The 11,244-nt window shown below is 44.9% G+C and overlaps 2 protein-coding genes across 2 annotated transcripts; both read right to left on the reverse strand.

The window, feature by feature from the left end:
- Positions 1-2,189: 2,189 nt before the first annotated feature.
- LOC134222194 (uncharacterized) lies at positions 2,190-5,312 on the reverse strand. The gene has a single exon (XM_062701337.1). It carries the CDS (start codon positions 5,310-5,312, stop codon positions 2,190-2,192), a length of 3,123 nt encoding a protein of 1,040 aa, XP_062557321.1.
- Positions 5,309-7,531, reverse strand: LOC134222195 (uncharacterized). The gene has a single exon (XM_062701339.1). The coding sequence runs from the start codon at positions 7,529-7,531 to the stop codon at positions 5,309-5,311; it is 2,223 nt and encodes a 740-aa protein (XP_062557323.1).
- Between the last annotated feature and the right edge of the window lie 3,713 nt (positions 7,532-11,244).

The raw sequence follows: 11,244 nt of genomic DNA on the forward strand, positions 1-11,244 counted from the left end.
CGAGAAATCTTGATTTGAAGTTTTTAGTTAAGAAATTTCAAAATAATCCATTTAAGAATCCAAAAATATCACCAAAAACCCTGATTAATCCACCTGTCTTTCAATTCTTTCTGTACCTGCCGGTTGGAAGTAACCACAAGCTTTGCAGGGTTGCTGTCCGGCATTCTTGAAATATGCCCTGCCCATCGTACCCTTCCAGCTTTAGCTACCTTCTGGGTACTGGGTTCGCCGTAGAGCTGGGCGAGCTCTTGTTTCATCCTTCGCTGCCACACACCATTATCTTGCACAACGCCAAAGATGGCCCTAAGCACGCGTTGCCGTTATTAGAACTATAAATACTTACAACTGACTTATCTTACCAAACTGACTTAAGTATGTTTTTGTATGGCTAACTTGCTCGAGTTTAGTATAAGTGTTACTTTCAATGTTTAATAGAATGAAAGGTGAAAATTAATTTTAATTCAGTGTTTATGTTTATAATGGAGAGAAGTACGACCAGAGTTCGTGTAGAATAATAGTAGTTAAAGCTGTTATACTCGATCACAGCACTTATTAACCGATCTTTGCTGCCAAATCTCGTCAAAGTTCTAATCAACGGACTAGAAAAATCGTGTTTGATATGTAAGCGAAAACAAAAGATATTTTAGTTACTAGATAAAGATTGTCGCTTCGGTTCCCTTTGTTCTGCTGTCCGGAACATGTTGGGTACCAAGCTGTCAAATCGTATGGATTTTCCTTCTTTGACCTTTGGTACCTCTACAGAACTCTGAAACATGATAATTCAAGATATGGTACTTTGACGTGAATGGAAGCTGCGGCTTTTTCCAGCTGCTAGCAAAGTCATCAATTGCTTCCTCAAAACCATGCTCGAGTTTCAAAGAGCTGTATCTTGCGAACACTTTTTTGAAATCATTCAGAACCTGCTGATTGAAATATTAATTTTGAAAATTTCTTAATGTTTAAGCAGAGTAATGACGTAATCCGAATGATCGGGATTCTAGTGAACTCTATGCAATTTGTTGATGCCTCATCTGTACTTGGATCACCCATAAATTTACTCAACATGGCGCTTCTCGAGCAACTTTAAAATCGTATTAACAATTCCGAACTAGATGTGTAGTGACGGAGATAAGCAAAGATTCATTTTGTTTCTTTATTACAGTGTTTATAAAAGTTAAAAAATTGAATATTTTATCTTCGTCGTAACCGAAAACCCAAAAGAATATGCACAAAGCTTGTAATTTTTTTCTTTCTCTTGTGCATTTTTTCTGATGTTTTCCTTGGTTCTCGAGAGCTCATTCTATATCCCGAGTTCACTCTTGAAAATCGTAGCTTTTCCTTACCGCCATCTTTGGAGTCATTACCAGTCCGATGATCCTTTTGCGGGGAAATTTTAGAATATGATAAAGGTCCGTCAGTTCATCTGACGAAGATCTAACCTGTTATATAATGCTAAACAACTACACTACTTTAAACAAATCTTTAAGCTATTTGTTTTTTCATCATTTTTTTCCGTACTCCAATCTTTACTTCTGATGCTCGAATACATTTGTGAATACAATAAAAAAATACAAACTTTAATCTGAATGGCATTCAACAAAGAATCTGCAGCCTGCACGTGAATTTATGAATGGTTCTGAACGAGAGGTAGCATTCTTGAAGATAGACGGCTTCAAGCCATACAAAAAACATACCTAAGTCAGTTTGGTGAGCTTAATCAGTTGTAAAAATTTATAATTGTAATAAAGGCAACAAATGCAAACTGGTTGAAAACAACTTGAACCACTTTTTGGACGGCTTTGAAGGTATTTTAGGGATATTATTGAATTAAAATATAGATTCTTTTGAAATTTCTTAATTAAAAACTTCAAATCAAGGTTTTCTCGAGATTCCTCCTAGGGATTTTTTTTAAAAATTGGTCCAGAGGTGCAGAATTACCACAGGAATCGAGCCCTGTACTTGGTTTTGATGGACATTTTTATTTCATAATAACGGTCTACCGGGGCACCGTGTAAACGTATCGGATGCAACATACCCGCCGCCTTGAAATAATTGATTCAACACACTACTACTATGAAAACATTAATCTAGGAACAATTTGGCTGCTATTGACATTTGTTTACAACTTGAACTTCAAAACTACTCCTAACACATAACAATAATTTTATAGGTATTCTTCTAGATGTGGATCACAATTTAGTCGCTGCTGTTGGATCTGGCCTTGATTCGTTGCTTATTGGGCATTCCTCTACGTCATTGGTGGCATTGGAAAACGGCAACAAACAAATTTTGGCAGTCGGACACTTGATTACTCCTCTAGCTGTTCGAAGTGAAACGACGCGGACGATGTTATCTTTTCCTGGATGAACAGTTGTTATTCGTGCAAGAGGCCAACGGAGAGGAGGCTGCAGTTCGTCCACTACGATGACCATTCGTCCAGGAGAAATTTCGTCGTTTCGGCTGCGAAGTTTGGAATCGCGCTGTAGCTCTTGCAGATATTCATTTCGCCATCGAATCCAGAATTGCTGCACGTGCATTTGAAGCTGCTGGTAGTGGCTGAGGCGATTTTCCGGAATACTGGTGACGTTTGGGTCGGGCAAGGCTGAAGCTGAAGTCCCTATTAAAAAGTGCGCTGGAGTCAGGATGTCAAAATCCTCTGGATCGTCGGTAACAGGAAGTAGCGGACGCGAGTTCATTATCGACTCTATTTGTGTAAGCACCGTGGACATATCTTCAAAGGACAACCTGCTGGACCCAAGCTGACGGAACAAATGTTTTTTGGCAACTTTGACAGCCGCCTCCCATAACCCACCGAAATGAGGGGCCTTCGGGGGAGTGAGATGCCACTGAATTCCTTGTTCGGCACAAACGTTTTGGATCTTGTCCTGCTCACCGCTGTTTCGTAGCATTCGGTACAGTTCTATGAGTTCATTTTTGGCACCCTCAAATTTTTTCCCGTTATCAGAATGCAGGTGGGAAGGGATTCCACGATGTGCGATGAAACGACGCAAAGCCTTCAGAAACCCGTTAGTAGACAAGTCGCTGGCAAGTTCTATATGCACATTCTTCGTGGTGAAGCATACGAAAATACAGATGTAAGCTTTCATCGGGGTTGCACGGTGATGGGTCGGCTTAAGATAGACAGGACCAGCGTAGTCTACCCCAGTGATTTCGAAAGGTCTTCCTGGAATTACTCTTTGCGCTGGCAACTGGCCTATTTGTTGCTCGACGAATTGTGGATTTAGCCGTGTACAACGAAAGCAATTACGAGTAATGCTTCTGACCAGCCGACGGCCATTCAGAGGCCAGAACTCTCGACGAATTGTGGCCAGCAGATGACGCCCGCCGCCGTGAAGGAGTTTAATGTGGGTGTATTCGGCTATTAGACGAGTTAGTGGGTGATTGGCAGCAAGTAGGGCAGGGTGTTTCGCGTGGTAGGGCAATTGGGACAATTTTAGTCTACCTCCGACTCTCAACACTCTCTCGGAATCTAGGAACGGGTTTAATAAGCGAAGTGCTGATTTTTTCGATACGGATTTTCCACTTTCCAGTTCCCGAATTTCATCATGAAAGGCGTCTTCTTGAGCTAAGCGAGTGAGGCGTATTTTTGCTTCCCCTAGATGACCAACAGTTAATGACATGCTGGATGTAACGTCGAATGGAGTTGAAGAGTTGGTTCTTGCTTGAAGTTTCGTTCTGATGTTAGCAATGAATCGCAAACAGTAGCCGATGACGTATAGCATACGAGTGTAAGAATTGTAGCGCAAGAAGAAAGGATTGATTGTGTCTCGCATTTGTGTTGTTGCAGCAACTTGGCGAATTTCGAGCCTCTCCTCGGGAACACCTGGCAGCACAAGCACAGGCCAGTTTTTGTTCGTAAGCGATAACCAACTGGGCCCATCGATCCAACAGTCGGAGCCCAAAAGTCCTTCAACCGTTACTCCACGGGATACTAAATCAGCCGGATTAGAGTTTCCATGAACGTGGCGCCATTGACAACAGTGTGTATAGTGTTGCACTTCGGCCACCCTATTGCCCACGAACGTCTTCCAAACATTTGGAGGGGATTTGAGCCAATGAAGAGTAACCGTAGAGTCCGTCCAGAAGTATGATGATTCGATTTCAAGATTTAAGGAGCGCTTTACGTGGTCGTGGAGATGGGCACCAAGGACAGCAGCACATAATTCCAACCTTGCGATGCTTAAACGTTTCAGGGGAGCGACCCTAGATTTGGAAACTAATAATTGTACCCTGATGCTTCCATTGGTTTCTTCGCTTCGTGCGTAAACGCATGCTCCATAGGCGTCCTCAGAGGCATCGGAGAAAGTGTGGAGCTGCACCTGCGATCTAGGTAGAAACGCGTATCTTTGTACACGGAAAGCGGCTATTTTAGGTAGGTCTTGCCAGTAAGTGTTCCATTTTGTCTGTATGATTTCAGGCACTGGATCGTCCCATCCGCATGAAAGCACCCAAAGTTGTTGCATATGGATTTTTGCTGATACTACCACCGGTGAAATAAGTCCCATCGGATCGAAAAGTTTGGCTATGGTTGATAGTATTAACCGCTTAGTCCATGGGCCATTGATGGGCTCAATTTGTGAGTCAAAACGAAGGAAATCATTCTTGGGTTCCCAGCTAATTCCCAGCGTTTTGACTGTTTCATCCGGACCGAATTGCAGAGGAGATTGCGTCCCTATTTGATCAGCATTCAAACCGTGAAGTACCTCAAGATGATTCGATGTCCATTTCCGCAACTCGAAGCCACCTTTTTTTAGTAGCTCAGATAACTCGTTCCTTAAACGTATGGCCTCTTCTACCGATGGAGCTCCGCCGATGAAGTCATCCACATAAAAGTTTCTTTCGAGAGCCGGTCCTCCGAGGGAATAAGTTGAGCCTTCGTCCTTTGCTAGCTGCTTCAGTGTACGGGTGGCCAGGAAGGCAGAGGGTGCTAGTCCGTATGTTACAGTGAGCAGCTCGTATGACTGAACTGGATTGCTTGGCGAGAACCGATAAAGGATTCTTTGCAATGGTGTATGTTCGGGTTGGACCAAAACCTGCCTGTACATTTTAGCGATTTCAGCTACGAGAGCTACCGGATACGTCCGAAAACGAAGAATGAGTGTGAGCAGATTATCCTGCACTATCGGACCAACACAAAGAGCTTCATTAAGAGAGCTGCCAGACGATGTCATGGAAGAGCCATCAAAGACGACTCTGACTTTGGTTGTCGTGCTGGAGTCCTTAATCACGGGATGGTGAGGCAGGTAGTATACCGATGAAGCTTGTTTGTCGTACTCACTAATCAGTTTCATGTGACCAAGGAGAGATATTCTTCCATGAATCTGCCATACTCTACTTTGAGTTCTGGTTTTCTAGCGAGGCGCCGTTCTAGTAGCTGGTACCGATGGAAGGCTGGTCCTTTTGAATCCCCTAGCTTGGTGATGAGCTCTTCTTTGAGAGGTAAGCGAACCACATAGCGTCCTTGTTGATTACGTGTGGTGGTGGATTGGTAGAGATTTTCGCAGAATCTTTCCTCTACTGAAAGGGTATCATTTGTTGACAAGCTTTCAGTCATCCAGAATCTCTCAATGCTCTGTTCTAGGGAAACCATAGAAACTACGTTCGATTGAAGTATTTCATCCACATCTGACTCGTCAGCTGCTCTGATAGAGGAAGCGGACCCAGCAACAACCCATCCAAAGACACTGTCGACGAGCAAAGGAAGCCGATCTTCGATTTGTAACCGAGCAGCAGTTGGGAAAAGAGAGTGGAAGTGCTTGGCGCCTAGCACTAAGTCTATCGGTTGGCTTCGATTGAAGGTTGGATCCGCGAGTGTAATATCCTTGGGGAGTTTCCAACCCATCCGAGAGACGTCTTGGGCAGGAAGGTTGGCAGTCACTTTACTCATAACGAGGAAACTAACGTCACAGCAGAAATCAGTCGTACGGGATCTTACTTGTGTTCTTACTGATTCGCGAACAGGTTTTGACAGTTGTCCTGCACCCATGATTATGATATTAACACGATTGCGTCTAATGCGTAGCAGCTGGGCCATGCGCTCGGTGATTAGATTGGGCTGGGATGCACTATCTAACAAAGCACGAGCAGGGTGCTCCTGTCCAAAGGCGTCCACCAGATTAACGATGACGGTCATCAAGAAAACATTTTCCGTAGGCTGGTTGACAGGCATAACGCTCTCGACACGAGGAATGATCTCAGCCGTTGCTGCTGCGGTTTGTTCAACCGAATCGTTTTGTGGAATGGTCGATGTACGATTGACAACCACTGGTGTTGTGGAATTGTTGGATGAATGCTCTTCCGATGGACTTGTGTGCAAGAGCGAGTGATGACGTCTGTTGCAGTGTTTACAATTGAAATTTGACGAGCAGTCACGTGCAATATGGTTTGCGCATAAGCAGTTAATACATAGCCTGTACGCGTTGACTACATTCAATCGTTCAGAGACAGATGACCGATAGAACTTCTGACATCTTAGCAGCGGATGCTGCTGACCACAAGCTGGACACCTTCCATTGGCGGTTGCGGTGGACGAATACGAAGAGAGTCTTTGATGATTGTGGAATCGTTTGACGTTCGGCGGCTGCACGGTTGTGTTAGAATTTGAATGGTGATGGTTGACCGATATTGATTCCAGCACACGAATCCTCCGTTGAAGAAACTCGATGAGACACGTATAATTCGGGTTGTCAACTGTCGATGCATGATCCTCCCATGCCTTGAGAGAGTCATCGTGTAGACGTGTACATAGTAGATGCTCTAGTATCGCACCCCAGCTATCAGTAGGTTCTCCCAATTGGTGCAAAATTTTCGTATGCCGTTCAAAGTCGTCGACCAAACTGTGTAAAGTAGCGGCTGTTTCCCTTTTGACGGGGGGAATATCGAATAACGCCTGAAGATGCCTCTTCTTTAGAAGGTACTCGTTAGCATAACGGCCAGTTAGTGTATTCCACGCCAGATTGTAGTTAGCCGACGAGATTGGAATCGACTCAACTAACTGCGCAGCTTCTCCCCTCAAAGCTGCCCTCAAGTAATGGAATTTTTGTATTTCAGGAAGGTCGGGATTGTTGTGGATTAGAGCGACGTATGTATCGTGGAATGGTAACCATTGCTCATAGTCACCATCGAATTCGGGAAGAGAAATCGTAGGTAAACGTATTCCAGAGAGAGACGAGGTGGAGAGAGGGGGCTGAGGAACTTGCGCGTTGGTGATTGGAGAGACGGGTAGTTTAGAAATTAAGTCTCCTTTAATTCTAAATAACCGTGGTTCGAAATCCGCACGCGTTGCAGCATGCTGTACCCTACCTTCGCTTGTCGCTTCAGAATCTTCAAGTTGACCCTGCACCTGCTCCAGAGACTTCCACATTGAGTCGAGATACTCCAACCGTAATCGAACTTGTGACTGGTCCCGTTGTTCGTCGTAAGCTTCAAGAAATGCCTCTGCCCGACCCAAAGCAGCAATCATGGTATCTCTTCTCGACAGCAACTGAGGCTTCTGTAGTGCGTTCTCCATCGTGTCACCAACGATGGAATCCGATGACGTGAGTTCTGCGGTTCTGTGGAAGTACACACCAGAGTAGCTCGGGAAGGAAAAGTAGATCACTTGGACAGGTACTCACCTGGTCCAAGGCAATTCGTGCCTTGTACAATTAAAGGAGCTGGAACTATAGGACCGCGATAGCCGCGAATGAATAGCGCAACAGCGTGGACATGTAGCGTGGCTACTGATTATACCAATCTTCAACGATGGCAAACCTTGGGAACGATCGTCAGATGAGTTCAACGGCTGCTGATGCTGTGAGCTTCACGAATCGGTTTCGATGCAATGGCTGGATCGCAGGAACAATTCTCGGACAAAGAAAGAACAGAATCTAAAGCGTACCCGTGGGGTTATCGATTTAGTTTGGACAGGAACTAACCTTCGGCCAGAAGGTATCAGGCCTTGTATAATTAAATATCCTTCGTCCGTAAAGATGGCTGGAAAAAAAACGCGGTTAAATCTACTATGAACAGCAGACAATAGTGATCGTAATGGCGGATTCCAGAAGTATCCTGGTCACGGCACCAGGTGGTCATGCCCTGTGGTCGAACTCGATCCTTTTATCGAACAAGTGGCCGCGCGAAGAACAATATGTTATCGTCACTTTCGCGGCGTCGGTCAACCGGGCGGGTTCCGAGCCTGAGGAAAGGGTTCCTCGTCAAGGCTGGGGCAGGCGTAGGGGCCTCATTGCTCCTCACTTTTCGATAGCTCTCTCGTATGACAGTTTGCATGATTTGCTCATTTTGAGTCGAGATGTGCAATTCCACCCCTGTTTTCGCGGTGGATTAGATATCTCGCAAGAAGAAGAAGCGGGAGCAGCCCAAGTGTACACGTGCCGCAGCCGAGACACTCACCACTGACAACATCGCGCTGAGAGCAGGCTTTTCTTCAGCGACGGACAGGTCATTTTTATGATTAGTGCCAATCAGACATCATGCACGCGTACAAAAAAGGATGAGATTGAGCAACGACTGCTACGCGCACATAAAATTTAGCGCGCGCGAGTCTCACGAAGCTTGTGTACCTCACATTAACATTGGTGAGTCGCATTGAGACATCTCAATGCGATCAGCTCATGCGCTGTTTGCCATGGCAAACCTTTGCAAACAACAGCGGAGATGCGTAAAACAGCTTGGGCGGGAAATTTTCATTCAATAATATCGTCGCCTAAGTAACGCCAGCTATGGATTTCTAGCGCATGAGATGAGTCTCATGAGACGTACATTGAGACACGCTCACTTAGTTATTTCATGCGCGCGCTAGGTTCTCTCGTCGCACTGAATCGGTGCTACGTGAGCTTTTGTAGCTCATGGCACACTGTCTCATCCATGTATACACGAGAATTAAGAGACTCTGGTGCCAATCCTTGACTACGGAAATACACCAAACGAGGTTACATAAACAATATCGCGCCCTAAAGGTTTTAAAATATTTGAAATCAGAGGTCAGTGAAGAAAAACGAATGAATAGAAGTACATGAAATCACTAACCCTTTCAGTCCTGAAATATATTTCTATGCCGTCCAGTCAAGTTATTTTTATCGAGAAGAGAAAGGCGACAACCGAATTTTCATTTAATTTGGATGCGATATTTTTAATTCCCCATCGACTAACCCGTCTAATGATTGAGTTTAGAGAGACATTTTAAAATTTCAAAGTGAGGCAAATCATAAACAAATTATTTTTAAATATATCTGAAGAACTGATCTAAAGTGCTGACTCTTTCAATGAGCTGAACGGATCAGATCCGCCCACTGCAATTGGCTGTTTTGCCCACCTCTAAAAAAGGCTACAGTAAGTTAAAATCAGTCTCTAAAACGTACTCTGACTAACAAAACAAATAAATGTATAGCTTTGAATTCACTTCCATCGGATCGCAAGGACGAGTTTGTTTCAAAGAACCTCCGAAATCAATAACCATTTCAAACAGAGTTAAAGAGCTACCCTGCCTTTCATATTGTTACCGAATACGATAACAATAAATATTGACACAGCTGAATGAATCGCTCTTATCCTGTGTGACTGCGCATGAAGTACCCATAAGGCGGAATACCCAGGTAAATTGTCATCTTTTTGGGTATTCCGTTTTCATAGTGTAAAAACTAACGCGACGCTTTAACCCAACCCAGCCAGGCGAGAATAAGGGCGAATATCAAAGAGCCAGTGGAAGATCCGGGCTCAATCGAAAAGAGGGAGAAGGAAAGGATGAAAAACGGGGAGTTCGTTCGAGGACGTTGAAAAGTACGGACGTAGCAGATCGCGAAGGGTGTAAAATCGGGCGGAGAAAGTGAACCCCGGTCGAAAGTATGGAGGAGAGTATTAAGGAGACTTTCAGCCCTAGGCTGGCTCGTCTCCAACCGGTCGAAAGTAGGATTGATAATCCGGGCTCGGTTTCAGTGCAACCAAGAAGCCCCCCCCCCTTTCCTAGCTGGCAAAATCGAGAAGCATCCGACATAACCTGGACGATTAGCTTCTACCCGTCCACGACCAAGGAAATATTATGCAATCCAGGCGCCACGTGCCACCTCTCGGTGCATTTTGAGTGCTGTATTCGCGTGTGCTCCGAACTGTGTAATCAGGCCACCTCTAGCTGATTTCCCACCCTGTTCACGAGCCTGCCAGGGAATTCAGCTCTACCCGCAAGCGTATTCACCGGCTATAGTAATGGTCGTACTCATCGAGTGAGTGAAAATTCGGTCGTCTACTGGTCGATATCGAGTTCCCCTCAGATCCTGCTAAACATCGGACGGATATTTCAGCACCACCTAGCGAATCACCTTGATAGTCGTGAACCCCGTCTAACCCCTCGCCCGCTACACGATCCATTCCGGCTAGAGCTGCCCGTTTATCGTCTCCGGCCATGGAATCTATCTGCCGATACATCGTTCCTGGCATGAGACCAAGTCAAGATTCTGCCGAGCCTCCAACCTATCCCAAATTCGAACCCCATACTAAACGGACACCGAAAGTCTTATCACCGGACCACTCGCCCGGCGGATCTCTGCCCAACCGCAAGGTAGGGAAAAGCAACGATCGGCCGCAACGGTACTAACATGAAACTAACCACTAAAATAAGAAAAATAAATGATGAGAACCCATTTAAAATAAATGAGTAAAATGTATCTTGTACTTAAATTAATTACCCGCTTCCCCGGCATGCAATTGCGCCGATAGCTTTGTTATATTGTCCCCCGCTTCTCCCTGTTTCATGTCAATGTGTCCCTCAAGCAGACCTATAGCCGGCCCTGAGAAGTAAATCCCGTGGTGAGCTAGTTTGGGACGTTAGGACGTCCACTGCATAGACGGCTGGACGTCATCAGCAGTTACAATATCATAGAGCATAATGGACAGCAATGCATTGCGGAACCGTTGGGTGCAGAGGTGAATGTCAAAGCGAAGTCAAAAAGGGGAAACAGATAATCTTGCCCTGCCTACAAGGATAATTCTAAATCATTGCGAAACCGCACCGCAACTGTTATAGCAACCAACAATAGAATCGATGATGTGTGACGTCGAGATAATTGCAGAGCTGTACCAGGTTCCCTCTGATACTGACAGCTGGGTAACAGATAGAATAGGAATGGTTGCGAAAGTTATGGGCAAAATCCTTATCCAAGAAGTGGTAGATATTTCATTCGAAAGCTTCGTGGTTGCCAAAATCAATGGAATCTTCATAAGAGGAAACGT

Source organism: Armigeres subalbatus, chromosome 3 (assembly GCF_024139115.2).
Source record: "Armigeres subalbatus isolate Guangzhou_Male chromosome 3, GZ_Asu_2, whole genome shotgun sequence".
NCBI lineage: Eukaryota > Metazoa > Arthropoda > Insecta > Diptera > Culicidae > Armigeres > Armigeres subalbatus.